Consider the following 24,794-nt stretch of genomic DNA (forward strand, 5'->3'; position numbering starts at 1 on the left):
TGCCCTCTGAGAATGTTTTCATTCATGCCTTTTCGACCCCGGTCTTTGGCTTACTATCATCTTCATTTAAGGTTTGACAAGGTAATCATGGAAGAAGAGGTTCTCTGTAGAAACGAGCACTCGCTCTTTCCAAAAGAAGGAGAGACCACATGTCACAGCCAGACCCTGTCTGTGTGTGCCTGAAAGCAAAAAGGGATAAAACTTAATAGATACACATTTGATTTATTGAGTTACTTATGTTGCATGTCAAAAATAGAGTTTCACTCAGTCTGAGGTAATTTAATCCATGAAACTATGTTGTTCTAATTTATTCTGACCATGTTTGTGGAGTTAAGGCGGAGGTTTTGCTGTGTTGGGGAGTTGCCCTGGGAGTGCTGCTGGTCAGACGGTGTAGATGTCTAAATAAATATAATTCAGTCCCCAAACTCGACCTGTCCTGTGTTCACAATGTCCCAAATGGCAAAAAAAGATGAGAAATACTGATAGTGTCAGCCTGGGCTAACTGAATCTAAATGTCTCTCACAGGAAAAGATCTGAAAGATCTTAGAAAGCAGCCTCAAGTGCTGAAGTCAGAGTGGACTGTGGAGAGTATAATAATATATCATTTCTGTTCAGTAAGCATTTTTTTTTTTTTGCGGAGTGATTTTTAACTTAGCTATATGAGCCCAATTTGACAAGGTTTTCAAGGCTGTGATACATTTTTTTCTGCTGTTTTTCTTTTCTTTTTTTGCGGCTGTTTTAAATATTAAACCCAACACAGCAGCATCACTTTGCTCATTATGAGCACTTGAGAAATGACCCAGCACACTGCTCTTGCACCGCATCACAATTTATTGATCATAAATTAAATACGTAAATTGATCTCATTATGTCATCGTGAGAACAACAAATAAAAACAGAGGTAACTGTCATGCTAAAAATAAAAAGTTTTGATTGATGCAGCAGCGGGCGGGTCCAGACAGTCAGAGTGGGAGGCGCGCTGAGCTTTTTAAAATGACTAGAAAAAAGCTGAGACTCGTACCAGCGGCGAAAGAACTAAGTCTTCATAAGAGAAAGAAGCAACGCTGAAGTGACAATCTGGAGTACAGTGGACTAATAACAAGGTGCAACAGTCTGCTGCTGTGGAGTAACAACATCTGGCTGAACGGGGATGCAACGCAGGAGCCGGCAGATGCTCCGTGAAAATGTTTAACTCTGTCTCCAACAGCGTGGTGAGTTGGATATATTCACATTAATAGTTCTAATATCTTTTCTACAAGTTCAAATAGATTTTACTACAGGCTGGAGGTTTCATTTCCCAGCTGAAATAAGAAGGGAGAAATGCTTCGGCGACGTTCGTTAATTAGGTGGGACCCAAACTTTTCTATTACCCATTATATTTTATTATATTATATTATATACCACCGTATAATCATTTAGAACATATTATTATTATTATTATTATTATTATTATTATTATTATTATTATTATTATTATTATTTGTATTCATTTTTCGATAAAGAATGAAGGCAAAATGAAGGTTTGATAACAGTAGGATATAAAGCTTGCCATAAATTATTTTCTGCTAATAAAAAGGGATGGAAATTTGAAGGGTGTGTTTTTTTCCATGCTTTGCTGTCCCCACGTATTGTTTAACAGAAAATAATTGAATTACAAGCTACAGTCCAACTTAGAATAGTGAAGCTACAGGCCTAAACCATAAAAGTGACTTAAACATGAGGTTGAGGTTGCATTAAAAGGCTGTATGTTGTATCTAGCAAGTAATCTGACATTTGGTCATATTAATGACATATGAGGGAGGTATACAGGTCCAGTGCTTCCGGTTTTGTTTTGTTTTTTGTTGTTGTTTGTTTTGTTTTTTGTTTTAGCATTATATCCAATTCTGTATGAAAGAGATCAATTTTAAAAAAATGCAATAGTCCACTTTGTGGCCTTGTTGTTTTCGCATTAATGCGTTGCACAAATATTCATTATCCACCTAATATCCAACAAAAGTAACCTATCTCCGAGAATTTTTCATTAAAGAAAAAAAAAAACATTATTCCCAAAGTGTCTTTCGCACAAAATGTAGCGTTACTTGCATCAGCATGTGGGCCAATTGTGTTTTTATTTATTTATTTTTGTATTTTATTTCGATTGTAGTAGGGCTATTTTCTGTCTACACAAAAAGATTTTTAGATTATTAAAATATGTCTCGGCAACATATTGCTACAGTTCAGAAAGGCAGCCAAACCAGCCAAATTCATGACAGAGTTGTGCACAATGGAGTTTAATATAGAAGGAATGTGGGGGAATCACGCTGAAAGAGCCGCAGGTAAAACTCACCTGCGCCTGGCTGATGGCTCGTTATCATATGCACGTGCTCAGCTGAGCACAATTAAACAGAATCTCATTCAGCTGTGAGCGCGTGCTGAGGGCCGGTCTAATGGTGTCCCAAGTAACTAATTGAACACACGGAGAAATCTGTTGTTTCGTGGCAAACAAAGCTGTAAAGTGGTAAAAGACGTCCCCAGGGAAGTGAATATATGCACAACTGCAGTCCACGGCAAACATGGCCGTACATAAATACAATAAAGGCGCAGATAGGGGTACCAGAAATTTGGTCAAATATTTCGTTTTGGAGGGGTGACCTTTATTAATGAGGTCATCTCTGTGGTTGTCATGGAAATGTGAAGGGGTTCAAGGGGACATTAGCTTACTTGTGGTCACTCCGGCCTGTGCGTCACTTCGGGCTTGTCGCTGAGACGATGTCTGAGAGAGAAAGGGGAACGACGGAGGTTGTTTTCACTCAGCTACAACAAGGAAATATTTTTGTCGACACAGTAGGTGTTTTCAGTATCAAATTAACGATTTCTGAGTCCACACAGCTTAAAGGTGTGGGCCAACAGGCAGAGGGTGAAAAGTTAAATGGAAGGAAGCTCGCCTGACGGCGCATTAAGTTTTTAATTCTTATATAGAATATATCACAATATGCTAACCAAACAAGCTAGTTTTAAAGTTGTTTTGGACACTTGCTTTGCTTGTGTTGAGAGGCTAATCAACCTCAAAACGACGCTCTAAATTTTGTAATTGAGGTATTTTATGGAATGGTAATTTTCAAAGTCAGAAAAGGTTCTTTATAAGCTGTTGTTACATTGTCAGACTGTGGCTTCTGACAGGGTTCCTCCGGGCCTGATGATGTTTTCGAGGAGGACTCGTATTCCCCCTCCTCCCTCTCCTCGTCCTCCTCCGTCCCCGCTGTGGCCTCCCTGCAGGGTAAACCCCTGTGCGCGTCCTGCGGCCTGGAGATAGTGGACAGATACCTGCTCAAGGTAGACTGACATCAAAACCCGTAGCCTATAACCATGGCTGGCATAAGGCTCATGGGCAACACGACAATTATAGGCATATTCATAAGGAAGCTATTATAGAGCCATTTAGCCTCAGTGTTTCCAGTTTCTAATGACTGAGGCTAATTTCACCGTCGAGGATCAAGAGTAAATTAACCTGATTTTATGTATTTAAGACATTTATTTGGTACTGGAATTATTCCACCTCTTTTTAGTTTTTCCCTCCTCTCTTACAATGTAAAATTTAAATTTTAAACGTTTTAAAAATGAATACGTACATTAAGATTATGAGATCCCTTCTTATTATGAGATCTTTTGCATCATGTTTCACATTTTAAATTTGAATTTGTGTTTCAAATTGGTAATTTTTACAATTTTTGACACGCTGTATATCAACAGTTTTGCTTCCATTTACAGTTTAATGCTGCTTACAGTGCCATAGTTGATGTTTTTTTTTATTTCTGGCACCATGCTACCTCATTAGTGCATTACAGTAATATATTTTGAATTTGAGTCTATTATTAACTTTCTTCACTAAAAAGTGGACCAATAAATTAGCCAAATAATCTAAAAATCAGAGGCTTAGTAATTTTAGCAGTCTCTTAAATGCATTCAGTATAAGGATAACTGCCAGTATTCTATTTTAAATGTTGTGTAAAATAAAACCTTTTTTTTCTGTTTCAGGTGAACAACTTGTGCTGGCATGTGCGCTGCCTCTCATGCAGTGTGTGTAATACATCATTGGGGCGGCACGTGAGCTGCTATATCAAAGATAAACAGGTTTTCTGCAAACTCGACTACTTCAGGTATGACATCCCTGACAACTTATGTTAAAAAAACTTATGATTATGATAAGATAAGAACAAGTTTGATGTTTTTCCATGTTCCATCAGTGGTCCAGACTAATTTTTATGTATATAGCCTCATCAGTTTTACATAACTCTTCACTGTGCGATTGAGGGGAGAATAATGCTGACAACTTGTCACATGGGGGAACTTTGAACACTAGGGGTAAAAAGGTAGGTAGCAGAATTTTGCCACTTGATGTTGAAAATCAACACAACACCTTGGAAGGCAGGAAAATAATATTTTGTAGGTTTACATGTTTTCTGCCATGAGAAGGTCTGACAACTTAGCATTACTAGAATGAATGGATTATTTTTATATGTATTTCTTTAGGAGTAAAAGACCAATATGCCCCTTTTTAAGTGAATGAAGCTGACTCAGGTGAAAACAATGTCACTAATTTTGTTTATTTCTCTATTCTGGAAAAAGAGGAAACTGTAACACTAAACCTCAATGGACATTTAGAATTTTAACTTCAACTCCAGTTTATTTAAAGTGCACGTCACCCAGAGAGTCTCTGTACACTTTACAAGTCAATAAAAACAACATGTAAAAGTACACACACACTGACACACACATACACAAGTAATAATGTTAATATTACAACAAGGTCGAGGCTAGTCATTCTGAAAACAGAGATCACATAATTGTAACAGGGTTGGGATAGCTACATGTCAAGGAGGAAAACAGAGAGTGATTTGGGTTTCCAGTTGGTGAAATTAGGAGAGGTCATTGTAAACTTCAAGTATTTCAACAAAAGTATTTTACATAATCTGACAGACTCTCCTAATTAAGGAAACATTGTCAGCAGTGTTGTCTCTCTCTCTTCACATATCTAACTGCTTTGAAAATGTCTTTCATTTAAGACAAATGAACAACCAATATTAATTTTATTTCAGCCTATTGTACTCACTTGGATTCCTTGATTTTATTTCAGTTTAATATCAATTTTGAAAAACAGGCTAGTTTATCATTTTGACTGACAGAATTTTGGATTACAATGCCTCTGAATTGAATATGAAGTAGATCAGACTCTGAGGAGATACTTAACAGCGTGTAGAGTGTTTTATAATTAATGACATATTGACCCCACAGGTTCAATATCAAAACAACATTAAATAAACAGTCAATAAATAAGCATTTGTCAATGCGACAGCTTTACAGTCTGTGTAATGGAAGAGTGGCTGTGTTTGTGTTTTTATAAATTAGAGCTATAGATATATGTAGAGATAGGTTATTCTGCAATTTTAGTCTTGGATTATAATGAATATTACTGCTAAAAAGTGGAAACATTTGTTTTGGATGGATTGTATTCATGCATTTTCATTTTGATCCATTCATGGGGAACACTGGGAGTACACGGAATAGTGCCATCAGGGGCAGATTTAGTGATTTGGGGGCCCTAGGCAAACTCAGTCATGGGGCCTATTTCATGCCTTATTTTCAGCCTTTGTCTCATTGAGAATATTAGTATTGGTGGTGGTAGAAGTAGTAGCCAACTCAAAATACCACACTAAACATACTCTGTTAAAAATAAAAGTCCTGCATTCAAACATGTACTTAAGTAAAAATGCAGAAGTATTATTACCACGATGTTATGTTATAGATTTAACTACCCAGCAGCATATAAGGTAGTTTAAATTGACATTCAAATGTTGCTGATAAGGTAGTGTGTCTGTTGTAGTCATGATAATAATACAAGTAACATGTAAAATAATATAATTCAAGTAAAACTTTAAATGCAGGACTTTGACTTGTAATGGAGTATTTTTATTTAACACTATTGTGACTTTCAAGATCTGAATACTACCTCCATCACTAGCAGCAGCATGTTGCTACATGTTGTTTTCTACTGTCCTGAAAGCAGTTTTCTTTTCTTGTAGACTACTAGTTGACTCTCCCTCTTCCTTGAATGCAGTTTTTTTTTTTCTTATGTCATCATCGTTCTCTTTGTCTGTTTTCATGAGGGTTTGTAGGAGAAGAGGGTAGATGCTCTCATCTAACAAATGAGTTGATGTGACAGGAACATGTTAGTAACTGTGGTCCTGCTAGTAGTTTCAGGAGGAGCAACAGAAAAGCAGATTACCTTTTGAGTTTTACAATGATTTACTTTACTTTTCCTGTTTTGTTTTTTTTTCTTTTGGAATGTGTTTTGTGATAATGCTGTGTCACTGCTTGATGTGTTGAATTGCACATTACCTTGAAGAGTTTCTGTGTCCTTAGCAACATGTGAGTTGAGAGGTGTGCAGCAGCTTGTCCAGTAGTCAGTTGATCTGTAGTGCATGGGGGAGATTGCACGTTGACAGTGATTTTTTTTTTTTTTTTTTTTTTTTTTTCTTTTCCTTCCAAAAGTTCTTTGGGGTCTTTTGTAAGTAATTTCAGGGTATAGAGAGTTTGAATAGTAACACAATTTTGTATGTTTCATATCTAAACATTATAATAAATCTATAGCAGTGGTCTACCTTGCCTAATGGTAAAGTCCGCCCCTGAGTGCCATGGGTTTGGGTTCATCAAAGGAAAATTTTGTTATTGTTTGGATATTAACTGAAGTTATGGGTCCAGCAATCAGATCTCACAGTCAGCTGGCATTGACAGGTGACATTAAATCCTAATGACATGATGGGTAGTTTACACCAACAGCCAGCTAAGTGCATCCACTCCTCAAGCCAGCCTGGTACAGGCTGAGTGTTGGCTGTTGATAATCTCACACACATACTGGTACATGTTGGTAATGAGGGACCAATTGAACAGACAGGCTGTCCCCAAAATCTTTCCCAGAAGTGGTTATACTTTTAATGGATTAGACTCCAGAACAGACCAGATACATGCAGTAACTAGTGATAAAAGGTTGACATGTTAATTTGAGGGTAAAAAGGAGGCAACTGTAGGGTAAATTTTAACATTATCACAATATATATAGTACTGGGAGACTGAAAAGGTGTGTGTGTGTGTGTGTGTGTGTGTGTGTGTGTGTGTGTGTGTGTGTGTGTGTGTGTGTGTGTGTGTGTGTGTGTGTGTGTGTGTGTGTGTGTGTGTGTGTGTGTGTGTGGTATATTCTCATTCTTTTGCAAGACGTATAAAACCTGTTTTGTCCATGGTGGTCAGCATCTCCACAGACTGACTAAATATTATTGAACTATCATTGATCCCCTAACCCCTATACACTTCAGCTAAATAAAAGTAATGATTCCTCCTCACACGTTTTTTGCACTCTTCTTCAGGAGGTATGGGACCCGCTGTGCTCGCTGTGGCCGTAACATCCATTCTAGTGACTGGGTGCGTCGGGCACGAGGCAGCACCTTCCACCTGGCTTGTTTCTCCTGCACATCTTGTAAGCGGCAGCTGTCCACTGGGGAGGAGTGTGGACTACTAGAGAACAGAGTCTTCTGCCGACCACACTATGACATTATGATGGAAAATATCAAGCATGCTAAGGAAAATGGTGAGTAAATGAATAGGATAAATAACATAAATAATAGATGGATAACAAGGGTTTGGCTGGATAACCAAAACCTTGAAAGAAAAAACTCATTAGGAGTGTGTTGAACAAAAACATTAATCTAATTTATAAACACTCAGTATTTGTAACAGTCTCATATCAAACTATATTAAAAACAGATTAGATTACATGCAACTGTTACAAATCATTTTAAATCAGTTTCGCTCAACAAAACACTGTGTATCCTTGAGCCCTAACAAACGTGTTGAATGCATTTTCTACATCATACAACATTTGCAGAGCAGATTTATCTTAAACATTTGAAACCGACATTGTTTACATCCATGTTTACTAGTTGGCAGCCTTCTTCTACTCTGCCTTTTTGGCACATTGCTGCACTTCTTGGTGCATTAGAGCTACCTGTAGATCAGTGGAATAATGTGAAACTAATGGCAGGAATGTGTAACGTGTGTACAGTATGTGTATCCTCATGCACATACTGAAACTACAAGCCCAACATGGATTTAACAATTAAAGAAAAATACAATGGTAGCAAAAAATGGCAGATGATGCATGATGATAATCTTTGTAATGTGTCCTGTGTCTTATCCTTAAGAGCAACCAAAAACAGAAGAAGATGAGGCAGACAAAGATGGCTCCAGCACCATGCCCAGACCTGCTAAAAGGGCCAGGACCAGCTTTACTGTTGACCAGTTACAGGTACTGTGTGTGTGTGTGTGTGTGTGTGTGTGTGTGTGTGTCATTACTACTGCTGCAGTTATTGGGTCAATTTTTCTTTCTGACATTTGTCAGTATGATTGATGACTTCCACAAAGGTGTTAGTCAAAGAATGTTTGACTGATATTTGTATGTCCAGAAACAAGACTCCAGATGAGTGTTAATGTTCCTCTGTGTCCAGGACGTGTAAATATGTTTGCCAGAACAAATAAAAAGCCAATGATATGTGGTCAGCTTGTTTGATGATTTTCTGCCCTCTAGTGGCAGTTATTATATTGTACTTTCAGTGCACTGGTGTCTTGTTAAAAAAATCAACCAACCATGTAAACCATGTTTTTCCTGTCAACTCCGTCTCTAGGTAATGCAAACTCAGTTTGCTAAAGATAACAACCCTGATGCCCAGACTCTCCAGAAACTGGCAGAGAGGACCGGTCTCAGCCGCAGGGTTATCCAGGTAGGCCAAAACTGCAACTTTTGCTGTCAGGAAAATCACTTTGGTTTAAATACTATTTATTTCATCACATTGTGGAAAAGATACAGACTACATTGAGTCAGGATATATGCTCACAGTGGATAAAGACTGATGGCTTTGTGCAATGATTCTAGTTGAATGACTCCAAGTGGAGTCCTGTAGTTGGGCTTTACCCACTTATATTTTATGTTTATACACTAAAAATGTGCATGCACATATGTAACTGATCCAGATGGGTCTGTTTAACTCTAAGAGGACTGACCCTCCCACTGTTGTACCAATAGTATAATGCACGGAAACTCAACTAATAGTCACATTATCATCAATCTGTTCTCTCCACTTCAGGTTTGGTTTCAGAACTGCCGAGCTCGTCAAAAGAAACACATCAGCCCACATCCTGTGTCCTCAACAATGATGACATCACTTGCTCCTGGTCAGCTGACACCACCTTTGATGGAGGATCTGCAATACACAACCTACATTTCACCAGATGCACCCCTTCTCACTACATTAACTTATATGGATGGTAAGAAAGACACACTCATCACTATGCTAACCAAGATTTTAGCAAGACAGTAAATATACCTCACCTCTAAATGCCCACGCACAGCCAGGTCAGTGCTAACAATATGCAACAAATATAGGAAAACATGTTGTATAGTCTCCATGGATACCATTTACAGCAATGTCAGAAATTCTCACAATAGTAAAAGAATCTCATTACTGCTGTATATTAGAGTCTGAATCTGATGATTTCTTTAAAAACATGCAGTAATTGTTACTCAGATTCACAAGGAAATAATGTGGTGACTTTAATAGTTTGTCTTTATGGTTCATTTATACAGTATGTATCATTTGTTTTTACTTTTCCAGTCCAAACTCCAGACCCACTTTTGCTTCAGCCCCTCATGTCTCATCCACTGGCACAACAGCCAGCCAGCCATGCCTGACTTACAGCCTGCTCTGGAGAGCTGAAACTGATTGGCCGAGGAGAAGAGCAATCATTACTGTTAAATAAACAATCCTGTGAGGGTTGGATGAGTTTAATTCATAAACTGTCCAGCAAATAACAGCACTGAATTAGTTTAATTAACTGTACCTATTGTGTGAACACACACTTCAAAGAATCAACCTGTTCAGTCACTGAATTAATATCATTTAATCACACATGGATTCATCGATGAGAAGCTGAAAATGTCAAGTAAAGTAGTGATGTTTGTAAGATGAACCTTTTTGTTAATATGTATGTGTTATGAATTTCTTTGTGTTTTAATTTATTTGGAGAATATGATGAGATAAGGCACTTTGTTGGAAAATTATGTAAACAGCTTTGGTTTCACTAAGATGTGTTTTTTTTTGTTTTGTTTTTTTGTTTTTTTTCAGGATGTATCGGAGAAATGTTTTGGAATTTACAAGAGAGAAAATGAGATGATTTGTGTTTGTGTATAAAGACTACTAGATGATTTTTTTTTTATATATTTAGATTGGGTAGATTTTAGATTGGGTTATTCTACAAATTTAAACTACTGGAAATGGTACATGAATAGAGAAATTCTCCTGTTCCTTTCTGTCTTACAGTGCAAGTATAGCAGACAGCAAGTATGGACTGTCCTCCTGCATTCTCCTCTTGCAATGCCCAAGCCTCATTCTCAACACATCTGTGTGTCTAATTTAGGAAAAACAGCATTTCGTATGATGCTTTTCAGTAGACCATGTGTAAAGCACAGACAAACGGCAATATGATGTATGATTTGTCAATGTTGGATGCCACTAGAAGCCATGTTTGAGCTACACCCCTTGAATTGACTTTTCACATTACATGTTGATAGGTGGGAATTAAAGTTCATGGCTGCAACAAAACGCCTGTCTGTGTCTTGTTAAAATTCACTTTGCATTCCTGGGATCATCTTTGCAAAGATGGTGTTAGCGGTGGAATGTTACCTGAGTACAGTTTCTCTACTACTTTTATCTGAAAGCTGTAGTCAGAAGTTACTTTGCAGATTAAGATGAATTTTCAGTTTCCCAACAGAACATAAAGTTGTTAAATTAGCTCCACTATAGCCAATAACTATATTACTGACTGTTCAGTAATATAGTTATTGGCTGATTACTGACTGTTCTGGTGATTTTACACAGAAAGAAAACATATCATGAGGTCCAGCTGAAACTGTTGCAACATGTGTCTCTCAGTCTTTATCTCTCCCCCTCAGTTTCTGTATCTGTTCTTCACTCATTATTCTTTTCTCTCGTCTTTCTCAGTTCTCCATATAACTTTTCTTCTCATACTCTGATCTATTTCCTCTGAGTTTGTCATCCCCTGTCTCTCCTGCCACTCATTCTGCTCTCCTTCCCCATCTCTTCCTCCTGACCAGTCTGCAGCATTTTTTTTGCTAAATTTGGTGATAAAGTCTCTTTTGCTCTTCCTCTTAATTTTTATCAGAAGGCCAATCCAGCTGCACTGACCTACAATAGTCAAGATGAGAAAGGATCTCATCATTTTATATTGTAGGAACATATGACCAATAAGTTACAGTAAAGTACATTAAAACAAATAATAAACAGGAAATTATATTTGGTTAATAACTCTATTTCCAGTCTGACAGTGAAGGATGCAGCCTGTTTGTGTGCTCACATTAACAGAGTTTAACAGGAAGGACCGTTTTAAATATTTTTATATATTTAATATATAAACAAATTATAATAATCAATCCTCTGGCACTGCAATTTTAAGGCTAAAGTCCTCACCAGACCTTCATTACACTGTCAAGCTCCACATTTGCTAAATGTTACTGATTAAAATGTCAGACAGCAATGTTTTTTCAACACTGCAGCTCTAAGATCAGGATTCAGTTAACAACACAAGCTGCTTCATTTTACGACAAGTGATGAACTGAAGTTACTCGGACCAAAAATGAGGGAAAACTGCTTCTGTGTAATGCTTCCTCTTCCAGTTTACTTAACTTTTGGCTATTATCATAATGTTGAACGTGGTCTTTGAATTACACTTTGAATTACACTAATATTGAACAATGAAAAGTTAACTAAAAGGCTTTAAACTCAGGGGCACCTGTTTGCTGGTTAGCTAGCCAGCACCGTTGATTATTTAACACCCCCTTTGTCATTTTCCAGGGAGACCATCCTCCCATCCAGGTTTTCATTTCATTACTGCCATTATTTGTTCATATGAAACTTGTGTTCTTTTGATGTAATTTGACCTCACTGTTGTGTGTAACAACAGGGTTATTACAGTTATACAGAGTATTCATTGAGAAATATTTGGCATCAGGAAAAAAGGTTAATATTGCATATAGTTTAATGCATTTATTGATAAGTTTGATTTAAAATGCTCTTAGAGGTTAAAATCAATATATTTACTATGACCAGAGCCTCCTGTAAAATTAACAAATAACAAATCTTAGCCCTGCTTTCATTTTTACTACATATATATACGGTATGTGTTTGTGTAAGAGAGTGAGAGAGCAAGCAAGAGAAAGAGAGAGGGATATCTTGCCCAATGTGCAATTTATGTAATTAATAAATATATATTACAGTGGGTGTGTTTCTTGTGTTTCTAATTGTCATTGCCTGCCAATATAGGCCATAATACTGAATCTATTTAGGATTTCTACATAAAAGATATTTCTTAATGTAGTATATTAGCCATTCAGAACACCAAAGACAGTTCTTACATATTAAGTTCAGGAAAAATTGAAAAAATAAAATCATTGTCTGCAATATAAATGCACGATTATGAGATCAGAATCTTTGCTTCTGTGGTTCATTCTAGACAGATACAGTTGTCTTATGCTCATTACTTTGAATAAAAAACAGTACTGGTGTATTAGTAGAAAAATAAAAGGAATATAAAGACAACATAATTTCACAATTGGTTCCAATTACACCAAGTTTAAAACTGAACCCAGGCAAGATGGCTTCAATATGGTTCCATCCCAGAAGGGCAAGTCATTATGAGACATGGCATCTAATGTCTTATATCTAGACGTGGCCGAAATTATTGGTACCCTTGCATTTTATTAAAATAATGCACCATTCGTCCTGAACAGTGTTGAAATGAAAAGATATTTTACTATCAATGCGTGTCTCTTTGGTTTGCAGTGGAACAAAACAAAAAATTGTGAAAATAACTGAACTCATGCTTATTCTACAAAGACATTCTAAAATAGCCTGGACAAAATTATTGGTATCCTTTAGAAGTTGTAAGAAATCATTGATTTGTAGTGATACTTTAAGCAGACTATTGTGTATCACTGGTGTTTTCAATTTCATAATCACTCATGCAGCCAGTTCAAAAGGAGAAAATTACTCCCTCTGCTGTTTTGTGCCACTGTGTGCATCACATTGAACATGGAAAACAGGAAGTTTTCGGCGAGCAATTTGAAAATGTATATATAGAGAGACAGAACTGCGATTTTTGGTAATTAGTACTCAATAAATGCATTGATTTACAATATTTATATAGTGTATGTATATATGTAATATGTTTATATAGCACACCAGCATGTGTATGTAGTTACATCAATATGTTTGTTTAAAAAGTAAAATTCCTTTAGATTTGAGGATTAGTGTGAACTTCTGTTACCTGCCTTGTTCACATATTTTAGGCTAACTTTACGTTGGTTAAGAGTGTGTTGTTCTTGTTTCTTGCTTTGAATTAAAAAAAAAATTATGTTCTTAAACTTGTATGATAGTCAAGAGCAATCACATCCTGATGGTTATTGATATATTTAGAGGGAGGGGAAGGGATGTTTCAAAATTAATTTCTATCATTGCTTTAGTTCATGGTGGTTTCAGTAATCCCATGGTAACTAAGAGCCTATGTAATCTTAATGATTTGTGTAATCTTTAGCTTTCAGATAGGACAGAAGATCAATAGGTGACTATTAATGATTGTCAATGAATCAATGGACTAGCAGCAGCGGCACAATGATGTTAAAGGTGTTATCTTGGGAAATCCATTGCAAATAAGTGGAATTAAATTAATCTTTTTATATACAATTCTTATGCGCCTCTGCACTTATTAATATATACATTGATACATAATATATTTTTTGGCTTGTATGTTCAGAAATCTGCTATTAAAAAGGGTGCATCATGAGGGTACACATCACATCCAGACAAGACACATTAAAACACATATGTTTATACACATAACCATATATTTTATTTATATAGTCTTTTGTCTTTTTACTATGCACTTATTTGCCACAATGAATTCATTAAACAAATCTCTTATAAACATGAATAGCATGTAAAACAGTTTGTGCCCTTTCCTCCGTGTTGTCCTTGCGTATAGTCTCCACCAGGGTTTGCTGTGTTCCAATCGCTTTGAAAGAAGTACGAATATACAGTTTCCTCTCTGACACAGAGGGGAAAAAATGGTTGGCTCAAGTCACTAGAAGCAGCCTGCTCTAGGCCATTTGTGCCCTGAGGTTCAGTTTAGCTCCCACTACTTTATGGAGCTACAAAATAAAATGGAGAAACTTCTCCATGAGGTAGGTGTTTAAATGTCAGCCATGTTTTATTTTTTCTAAACCAATTCTAAGAAACACACACATCCCTTTGTTTATAATGCCTACTTTTTGTATTTAGTTTATTCATTTATTACAGAGCTTTTGTCTCTTTTGTATGTTTGATTTAGACCCCCTCAGCTTGCAGTCCTCCACTCAGGAAACCAGTAGAGAGCAACTTTGAAACAGTGAAGTGGGTCAGTGGTGGCTGCTTTGGGTGAGTTAGACTTCTTTATGTTCTGACTCTTTGGACACTACAGAGAGTCCAGTCAAAGCAGAAAAGAAACTGGAACCAGGATGGCATACTGTAGAATCCTTTTGTGCTTACGTTAAGAATGTTCCTGGAGAGTTTCTTGTCAAATCAGAGCTGATGTTCAGTAGTAGAACCTGCTCATGTTTCCTTTTTCCTCTTGTGCAGGTCTGTAAACCTTGTGCATCACAAGCTAAGCAGTCAAGCTTTTGCCATGAGAGTCATAAAATGGCAGAACTTGACAAATAAGATTCAGAACCAGCAGGTGTTGGTGGAGCGAGATGTCCTCGCCTTCGCTGAGAGCCCCTACATCGTCTCAATGTTTTGCTCTTTTAAGACACAGATGGACCTCCGCATTATCATAGAGTACATAGCAGGTAAGGGAGGTTGCTTTGGATTGTGCATGCACACACATATACAAATGTTATGTTTGTTTAGACAGATAGAGCAGATAAATGAGCTTTAAAATGACTTTCCTCTATTATCTTTGGACTTCACATCCATTGTACCCACCCAACATACACTGAGAAGAACTAAACATCACATCTGACCTGACAGTGTCTGTTTTTATATCTCCTCTTGTCCTTTTAGGTGGATGTATGTATGAGGATGTATGTCACAGAGACCACCATGGCTTTGGAGTATATCCACAGCTATGGCATCCTCCACAGGGACCTCAAACCCAGCAAATGAGTCATCAATCTGTCCCATCACAACATTACAACATCTAATTGGCTGTTTCCTAAGCCAAGTCCTTTTTGTTACTTTGGCCTGTCAAGCTTGCTGTTCAGATAACAGTTGCAGATAAACCACTCAAGATTTGTTGTAATTTTTGAAACAGTAGATCCTTTATTTCGGACAGATGTAGACAAAAGCAGCTTCTCATTTTCTTATCTGAAATGACAACTGCTGCTGACCAATCCAGTCACACGGCAATTCGTGAAATAGCCACAGAATTTAACCTATTGATATGTGTTGGAAGTAGGTTTTGTGCCTGCAGCACTTTTTTTTTCTGTCAGTCAGGACTCAGGAGCACAGAGGCTGTATTGTTTTTTCTCATTTGTTATTCATTTTTAACTATAACCGCTACATCACTCAACATTTAATTAAGATTTTATTGTTGTTTTTACTTCTTTATTAATTTTACCAGTCTGGTGGGCGGACTGGAGAGGATGCGCTGCATATGAGTACTTTCCTCACTATCGAATTTAATATCTTTAACATTTCTCAACACAAAACACGAAGGTGTCCTTGATAACTGTGGGAATATCACTCAACAATATGAAAGGTTATGGTCATCTGTTTTAATTGTTTCACCTTCAATTCTGAGAAATCAAGGTTTTTTTTGTCAGTTTTGGACGATAGTGAAAGCAGCTACATTAGCCTACCCATGATCCTCAGTGACCGTTACTATGGTGAACACCAGCTAAAGCCGTGACATAGTATATATTCAGTATAACATTATATAGTACTGCATACTGGTGGTTACAATCAGGAACAAAATACTGTACTGTATATTGAAAAGTAAAGAAAATGATGTGTGTCTGTATAATAAACTCTATCAGCCATAAACTGTGCAGTAAACAGAATTTGAAACTTTATGAATGACTGATTTCTTGAGGCAATCCAGTTTGGGACTTGTAGTTGACTAAAGCTTTATAATGTAGCCTACATATTCCCTTAGATTTTTAATTTCAACGCAGTTGTTATTTGTTTGCTCTAATGAATTGATCAACTGGGAAAGTTTGATGCCCATGGAACTGTTGGAAATTCTTAAACAGCCATGTAATATTTCATTTGGGCTTCATTCTATTTCAAATTGCTGCCGTCCACCGCAACCCGAATCGAAATGCTGTTAAGGAAAAGGTGTTTTATCAGCAGCACTGGAATGAGTTTTGAAGTGGGGCAACATCCAGCTATAGATAATGTAATAGTCATCATTTCATTTCACCATAACTCTAATGTTACCTATCTCACCTCATAAATAGTCACATAGTTTAGTAATTAATGTTACACAACAGCCAATCACAAAGCTTCATATTCTGTAAATGCACAGTTTATGGCTGATCGATTTTATTATACATACACACATTATTTTCTTCCTGATTGTAAACACCAATATGCAATGCCATTGACTGTATGTGCGATACTATATAATGTTAAACTAAGTATAAGTTATATTTAGTATAACAATATACTAAATATAACGGGCTTCAGCTTGCGTCTTCACCATAGTAATGGTCGCTGAAGATCATGGGTAAACTAATTTAGTCACTTCCGCTATTGTCCAGAACTGACAAAAACACTTGATTTCTCATAATCGAAAATGAAATAATTAAAACTGATGGCCATAACACTAACCCCAAATTATCGAGGACATTTTCATGTTTTTGTATGGAGAACTGATGAGGATATCATTCAAATTGACAGTGAGGAAAATAATGTTACTTCCTGGCACGGAACTGATAAAAAAATAAAAACAAGGATGAAATCTTGTGATTAAATGTTGTGTAACATAGTGGTTGTAGTTTAAAAATGAATTACAACTGAGAAAAAACAATACATCTTCTGTGCTCCCGAGTCCAGAAAAACATGCTGCAGACACAAAAGGTACTTCCTTTTGAAATACATTCGTTTGAAAGTCGTGCTGAGTAGCACAAAAAAATTTTGAAATTTGTGTCCCTGGACACAAATCAATAGATTAAATTTCATGACTGTTTTATGAATTGCCTTGAGACTGGGTTGGTACACGTGGGAATCACTGGGAATCTTATGAATTAAGTCAGTCAATTCAGAATCAATTCTTGATTCAGTACATAGCTAATGAATTTTGCTATTTTGAATTACTCTTGCCATATTACTGCAGTAGACTGGTAAATAAATCTCAAAGACAAGAAAAGCTACTAACAGAAATATATAATAAATTCACTTAGCTAATAAAGTATATTTGCGAAGGGCGAGTATTCTTCCTTAATCACCTCTGCAGTTTTTCCCATACATTGATTTTTTTTTTTTTACTATTTCAAATGGGTAAAATCTCAGCCTATCCTTCCCCCACTCGCACTCTCTCTCTTACAAACACATTGGGTACATCTCAAGTCTCTTTCTTTCCTCCTCACTTGAACCGGAAGTCGTTCTGGTCTGCCATCATGAAAGTTGTGTCAAGGCTCTTGCTCCCGCTGTAAGGAGCGAGGCTCAATTAGGGATCTCTGAGGAGTCATGAGCGAGGATCACGTTCATTTTCGTCTGGCTCCAATCTCGCCAGTGGCACCGGCACCACCGCCACCGCCAGGGGTACACCTGTCCACACCCGAGCACCGATCAAATCTGTACTCAGGACAACTGAAACTCCTGTGATTGGCAATGGCGGCGCACCGCCAGCTCAGCTTCACTCCGAAAATAATCACAATGAAGCATCACTTTGTGCAATGGGACCCACAGAACATTTAAATCCATCCCACAAACAGGACTGGAGCTGCCTGTTTCCGTTTCGTTAGACAAGGGCAAAACTCCAACCCGAATGAAAGAATCAAAAGCCCTCGTGTCCCTCAAAATAGTCACCGGCACATTCATCCCACCTCCCACCATAGACACAAAACGTTTTGTGATAAACGGCCAGTACGAATCCAACTCCGGGGGACAAGAGTCTTTATCATGCAAGTCCAAAACATGACTATCAGAGGTGACAACCTGAGGAACGGTGCGGCTAAAGCAACCCCTTTTCCTGGGCACTGAAGGTACTTTAAGACTTAGATTTTAGCCAATGACAGTCTGCTTTACAGTGTCCCCGTTTGTGACAGTAGTTACAAACCTTCTCTGACTCAGGCAGATGACTGCTACCTTTACTCTCAACTTGAAAGGTTTTAGCATGCCGGCCAAATGACTCCATTGTCGCTGTTACTCTTACTAAGCTGGGGCTCCCCAAAACTGCCTCTGTGAGTTAACACATAATCATCAGCAAGAGCCGCTGCTTCAGCCACATTTTTTGATTTCTGCTCACCAATGTAGGTCACCACACACACAGAAAGTGAATTTTTAAATTGCTCTAACACAACAAGTTCACACAGACCCTCAAAATCATCAATGTCTGAGGCAGCTCACCAATGTGTAAAATAAGTGGTCAGATCACGTGCAAACTCCAGATGACTCTGCTTCTCTCCTTTTTCCAGGTCCTAAATTGTTGCCCATAGGCTTCCAGAACCAACTCATGAACCCTAAGGACAGCTGACTTCACCAAAGAATATTTCTGACTATCTGCATCAGTTAACGCTGAACAGGCTTCCTATGCTCTGCCGGTCAGCAGACACTGAAGCACTGGATCCGAAAAAAAATGACTCTGGATCTCTTTCAGAAAACTTTGGCAGAAGACATAAATTTCCCAAGACATCAAAACTATCCACAGACTGCTGTGATAGGGGAGACTTCCTGTTTAACTCACCCATAGCTGAAAGCTTGCCTTCCTTAATTAGTGCCAGTCTGGACTGCTCCATTTCCAATTTGGCCTGTTCTGTCTGCTGACGCATCCTCTCCACAGCCAATTCCTTCTCCAATTTTGCTTTTAATTTAAATTTATCATGGTCAAGCTGTAACATGAGCAACTCTTTTTGCTGGTCAAATGTCAAACCTGCTACTAAGAGCAGAGACAACATGGAGCTCGGAGGAACAGCTGATGGATCATTGATCAATATCTTTTTTTCAAATAAATTTGATTGCAAAATGGCCTTCACTCTTTCTTTTAGACATTTGTCACCAATATCAGTGTCGTAGTACTCTGCTATTTTCAACAGTTGCTCTTTTGTACATTGATCTAAAAACACCCCTGACGGAGAAGCAAAAAAATCTTCCACATATGCCATATTTACTTACAAGTGTGTGAAATCAATGTAATGAACAGTGCAGGCTACCCCGACAACCCCCTGGGAGTTGTGACCAGTGGGTCTTCTGAGATTACTCTGGCCTGAGTTGCAAACTGAGCGACCCATTTTCCTTCCTTTCTTTTCAGAGCAATACAGCTGGATTTAATATGACCTGACTTTTTACAATTATGGCAAAGTACCTTACCTCTAGAAAATGGGGTTTCAAATGCCTCAAAAAAAGATCCAACATCTTCTTGATTAAACTTGGGCAACAATTTTAAACAGCTGTAATATCAAACTCATTTTGCCATTGTAGATTTTGTGCAGATTGTTTTAGTTTTTCTTGCAATCTTTGCCACTAACTAGTGCCTGTGTGTGTCACAGCTACACTAAGTTAACTAACAATAACAAAATCTCCAAGCTAGAGCAGTTTACACTTTATCTTTAGCATAATGGGAAAACAATAACATAGACCAATGTACATTCAATGGTAGAGAGCAGGAAGGAAGACAGACGTCTCACTCCACTACTCTGTGCTGTGACTCTGCTGCTGCTGCAGACAGTCACAGAGCAGACACTTTCACTTTATAAGTGTAGTGTAAAGTACTGGTAAAATGCTTAATTCTTTCCAAATTAGAGATTTTGCTATTTAATGAATGTAGGCGCTTATACACAAAAATGAGCTAAATGGAATTTATTTATATTTAAAAAATATAAATAAAAATATAAAGTAAAACCCCTCCCAAGCACCACTACAGAAAATTGCAGATGAACATTTAATATCCAGGAATTCACATTATAAACACTACCACTGACTATCCCCGTAACAAATTGCCCACAATTTAACACATTGACCATACACAGTTAGTCCAGCCATATACTTGGTTTTGATCTAGTCTTGTTAAAATCTTGTATATATTATAGACTGGGCTCTCTTGTACTAGACAATCAAACATAGCTTTAAAAAACAAAAACTGCTGGAGACATCAATATGGACCATTTCTGTATAATTATCCATAAAGGATATTATACAATGTAATTAATACCTAGTATAGCATCATTTGATTTTATTTGATGTGTTTATTAATAATTTATAAAGTGATTACAACCCTATTAATAACCTAATTATGAACCATTTATAAATCCTTTTATAAGGGTAGTCTTATTGTAAAATGGTACTGGTTAATTTATACTTCTTTAAACAAGGGGGGAAATGATTTATTTCAAATAGATTGAGAATGCACTCATTTTAAAAGTTGAACAAATGTTTCATTTTCATATTTCAAATTCACATATCAAATATCACAGATTCAAATATCAGTTTTCTCCAAATTAAAAAAAAATGTATGAATTGCAATTGTAAAGATGGTTTATTTTATTTTATTTATTAAGGAAATAACCCTGTTTAGGACAGTGACATCACGGCATTCAAAAAATGTAATTAGGGCCTGAGCCCAAAGGGCGAGCAGTTCTGTACGGACTGTTTTACCGTGATGGTTACGGTGTTTTTCGCGCAGGTTTCACTTCACTCAGCTGGCCGACAGACCCTCTGGTTCTCTCCACTTTAACCTGAATAACAAATCGGGACTCGGTGCTCCGTTTGGATCTAAACAGAGAGCCGGGGTTAGCTGAGAGGCTAGCAGAGGCTAACTGGTTGTGCTTCTTTCGGTCATGCTGCAGTTAACGCTCCGCTAACGTTACGAGCGTCACCACTTCCTGTATCCGTCGTTTCAATTTTAAATCCTTCTAGAATTCATATACTTTTATGGTTGCAATTTGTAGTTGCACAGTGTACGAGTATTTTTTTTCCACTTCGCACACATCTATTTTTAGCCAAGGACAAAGTTGGACATTAAGACGGACTACACACACACCCTGCTCGCTTTGTGAAGCGACCAAGTAAGAGGCATAAGTCTGATTTCATAATTCATAATTGTCTGTGAACAGAGGGGTGGGCTCACAGAGAGACACTGGTTAGTACTGTGTGTCAAAAGACTCTCACACTGATCATCTCCAAACGTTTTCTTGGTTCCCAGAAGCTTAGGTGACTGCGCCGCGGCCCGACGTGCGCAAGGGCGCGAAGGCCCGTTCAACGCTGCTTGCAGCTTTAAAACATATTTAACAGTAATGTTTATGTTTGTGACAGGGTGGACGTAAGGTTGTTTCTCTGAATATTGGCCCATAATTATCTGAAAATATGTGTGGGAGCTCAGCTAATATATATTTTTAAAACTCGAGTGTCTACTATTTATGATAAGACATAAATTATTGGGAAATTAAGATCAAAATGTGTATTGTCAGGGTTGAAAGGCACTCTGGGCCGCTACAGGCCTTACCTGAGACTTTCTAGTGATGGGTGGGAGAGGTGCATGAAGTGTTTTGATCTTAGTCTTATGAGGGATATGTTTGTCTATGGGGGGTAGGTATGTCTGTCCTGATTTCTCTTCAGACTTCAGTACTACCTTTTTGGTGATGGTGGGCACCTGGGGCTGAACTTTAGACTTCTGCTTTGATTTGATGGTTTGGCTCTCAGTGAGACCTTGTTTTTCTCTTGTGCGCTTGTGCAACACAATGGAGTTGAGGATCATGGGGATCTGAGAGGCTCTTGGTGTGTCTTGAGGCACTTTTTGGACTTCACTTCTCCTCAAGGCCTCCTCCAAATCCCTCTTCTGCATTTTCTCATTCAGGTACATTTTTTTGATTTCTGCTACCCTTTCAACCAGTTTCTCCTTGTCCCTCTTGTACTCTTCAGCTTTTATTTCGAACACATTAGCCTCTGCCATTAGAACCTTGATCCTTTTACTTTGCTCTCTGATTATCCGGTGGAGTTTCGGGATCTCCTCTATTGTCTCTGGGGGCGGCAGCCGGGGTATACTGGACTTCAGCTGCTCACATTCCCTTTCCTTTGCCTTTATTTTTTGACAACTCTTTTCCAGTTGTCTGCCTATGGTGACCAGTTCTTGTTTCGTGGTGACCAGCTTTTTCTTTAACTGGTCATGCTCCTCGTGCTCTTTAATTACGTCACCATTGTTATAAAACTGTAATGTGAAAACTACAGTTGATTCAGGTATGTATTCTGGCTCTTTGCGTGACTGTTCCAGTTGTAACTCAAGATCAGAATATCTCTTCTTTTCTTTCCTGAGAATCTCCTTATCTTTTTGGGCAAGTCTGTCGCTGTTGGTTTTTGCAATTAAGACAGTGTTTTCCAGACTGCTTTTCTCCCTCTGAAGTTTCTCCACCTCCAGCTCAAGGACATGGCTTTTCTCCGTTAGGTGTGACTCCCGCTTGTTCAGGGTCTCTCTCAGGTCCTTGTTTGTCTTTTTCAATGTTAAGCATTGACGTTTGTAGTGCAGCAACTCTTTACTCAGGAGGTCTCTCTCCTTGCTCACCTGTTTCAGTTGCTCTGCTTGTTGAATTAAATATTCCTTGTCATACCTCCAGCTGTTTGCAAAGTCCTTCTTTAGCTTTAGCTGAACCTTCAGATCTGCCACATCCTTTTTGAGGTAAGTAACTTGTTCTTCGTTTAACTCAAAAAACGTTATTTTTCTCTTTAGCTCATTGTTTTCTAGTATGAGTGGGTGCAGATTTTTTATTTCATTGACGAGAGGTTTTACCAGATCTTCCGCCTGCTTTTGATATTTACCAAAAGCTGCAAATACAGCTTTATCAATATGATATCGGTCGTCTTTATCGGCCATCTTTATCTTAAAGAGTGTCCTTAATTAGAGCAAATGACTGTGTTCTGTTAATGAGAGTGTTCTCTAGGTCTGACTTATCAGCTATAACCTTGTTCCTGTGAAGATTCTGTATTTCAAATCATTTGAGTTGCTGAATTCCATGATGATATGAATTCCATGATGCAATAAAGGCAAAAGCCTTTATTGCATCATCATTGCATCATCATCCATCTGTGATGTTCCGCTGTGATGTTTAGAATGCAGAGTCATGTGACAGGAAATGCCCTTTTTAAATACTTTATTGACAATAGCACCATATGTTAAATAACACCAGAATGTGAGAACACACAATGCAAGTAAATCTATGAGGAAAAACTAAAAAACAACAACAAAACAAACAAACAAATAAAAAATAAAAACCCAAGAGAAATATACAGGGGGTAACACATTAATACAATAATGCCAACCTTTTATGAATTCATAAATAATCAGCCAAATGATCAACATCAACCAGAGCAGCCCTTTTCTCTATTTAAAATAATAAATATTACGATATAACCTCAATAATTTTAGATGATTTTTTTTTCTTGTTTGTTACACATTTTAGTGATTTAAAATAATTTACCAAATCAGTCCTGAAGTAAATGAGGATTTGGTGCCTTTCCACTTTGATGTATGAATATGGTATTTGCTCACAATTATAATGAGATTAAACATGTTAAATATGTTGATGGCAGTTTGTCTAAAAAGAATCTGATGTGGGAAAACTCAAACACTGGGACCCTATCAATCTTAATCTCAAAGATAACCAGACATGGACGTTATTGCAAAATATTTTACTTACTGAACAAGGAAAAAAAAAGATGCTGTAAAGATTCTGTTTCAAAGGTACAAAAAGAACACGGTCCATATTCAAATCTGAATGTTTTGTAACAAAACTCTAGTGGGAGAAATAGATGATTAAGTTTTATAATGTGAGGGTGGTTAGTAGTGGGTAGTGGGTAATATTGGGTTTTAGTTTTTCAAAATAAAATTAAAAATTATAGAGTTGGCACATCTTACTGTGTTTGGCTCAACGTTAATGAATAAAGAATGGCAAGGGTATATTAAACAAGAAATCCCCTCTGACTTGGGCAATAGGATTCCACCAAAGATAGAGACATCTCTTAAAAGCCAGTGGTTTAAAGATGATTTCATGGCATAAATTCAGGCCTGAGGCTTTGAAAAAAACATGTATCACTTAATCACCTTAGGCACTATGGAGACATTGTTATAGGGCTATGGATGTTATTGTATCTCATATTTTTAATGATGACATCAGTCCATAATTAGCCTATGAAAAGCTGATTATGACTTTAAAAGCCCCCTCATATTTTGCGTAGTTGGCCCACATTGATAAAAAAAAAATTGATTGAATGATAAGTATGACCTAATGTACCACATATGATTTCTTAAAAAGGAGCTGGAGAAGTGGAGAAGTGTTTCCCTCCCGTTTTCAGCGGGGGATTAGTTGCTGGGAGTTACATGTGAGGGGTCTGGCTTCTCTGCTTTGACTCTGCATCTGAAACCACTCAGAAACTGCTCAGGAGATGCAGTGCTTGTGGGCTTTTGTCTGTTTGGTCCAGTCATACCCGAGACTCTGAAAGTAACAAAAGTTG

The 24,794-nt window shown here is 37.5% G+C and overlaps 2 protein-coding genes across 3 annotated transcripts; both read left to right on the forward strand.

Annotated features, from left to right (window-relative positions):
- The first annotated feature begins 1,032 nt into the window (after positions 1-1,032).
- LOC121909400 (LIM/homeobox protein Lhx8-like) lies at positions 1,033-10,689 on the forward strand. Of its 2 annotated transcripts, none has more exons than XM_042429945.1 (8): positions 1,033-1,211; positions 3,160-3,312; positions 4,015-4,136; positions 7,398-7,618; positions 8,232-8,335; positions 8,712-8,807; positions 9,171-9,351; positions 9,699-10,689. In XM_042429945.1, exons 1-8 carry the CDS (start codon positions 1,185-1,187, stop codon positions 9,773-9,775), a joined length of 981 nt encoding a protein of 326 aa, XP_042285879.1. In that variant the 5' UTR covers positions 1,033-1,184; the 3' UTR covers positions 9,776-10,689. The 2 variants fall into 2 exon arrangements, with proteins under 2 accessions (XP_042285879.1, XP_042285878.1); XM_042429944.1 differs by lacking the exon at positions 1,033-1,211 and adding an exon at positions 2,434-2,823.
- A 3,346-nt stretch (positions 10,690-14,035) lies between these two features.
- Positions 14,036-15,640, forward strand: LOC121908906 (microtubule-associated serine/threonine-protein kinase 3-like). Its single transcript, XM_042429218.1, has 4 exons — positions 14,036-14,338; positions 14,485-14,570; positions 14,772-14,980; positions 15,195-15,640. The coding sequence occupies exons 1-4, from the start codon at positions 14,300-14,302 to the stop codon at positions 15,332-15,334; spliced, it is 474 nt and encodes a 157-aa protein (XP_042285152.1). The 5' UTR covers positions 14,036-14,299; the 3' UTR covers positions 15,335-15,640.
- The last annotated feature ends 9,154 nt before the right edge of the window (positions 15,641-24,794 follow it).

This window comes from Thunnus maccoyii, chromosome 12 (assembly GCF_910596095.1).
Source record: "Thunnus maccoyii chromosome 12, fThuMac1.1, whole genome shotgun sequence".
NCBI classification, from domain to species: Eukaryota; Metazoa; Chordata; class Actinopteri; order Scombriformes; family Scombridae; genus Thunnus; species Thunnus maccoyii.

Excerpts from the sequence above, each read along its gene's own strand:
- LOC121909400 (XM_042429944.1), top strand. The coding sequence starts at position 2,749 with ATGTCTGAGAGAGAAAGGGGAACGACGGAGGTTGTTTTCACTCAGCTA. Across the intron at positions 4,137-7,397 it reads TGCAAACTCGACTACTTCAG|GAGGTATGGGACCCGCTGTG; the intron begins GTATGACATCCC and ends ACTCTTCTTCAG. Across the intron at positions 7,619-8,231 it reads CAAGCATGCTAAGGAAAATG|AGCAACCAAAAACAGAAGAA; the intron begins GTGAGTAAATGA and ends CTTATCCTTAAG.
- LOC121908906 (XM_042429218.1), top strand. The coding sequence starts at position 14,300 with ATGGAGCTACAAAATAAAATGGAGAAACTTCTCCATGAG. Across the intron at positions 14,571-14,771 it reads GTCAGTGGTGGCTGCTTTGG|GTCTGTAAACCTTGTGCATC; the intron begins GTGAGTTAGACT and ends CCTCTTGTGCAG. Across the intron at positions 14,981-15,194 it reads TATCATAGAGTACATAGCAG|GTGGATGTATGTATGAGGAT; the intron begins GTAAGGGAGGTT and ends TTGTCCTTTTAG.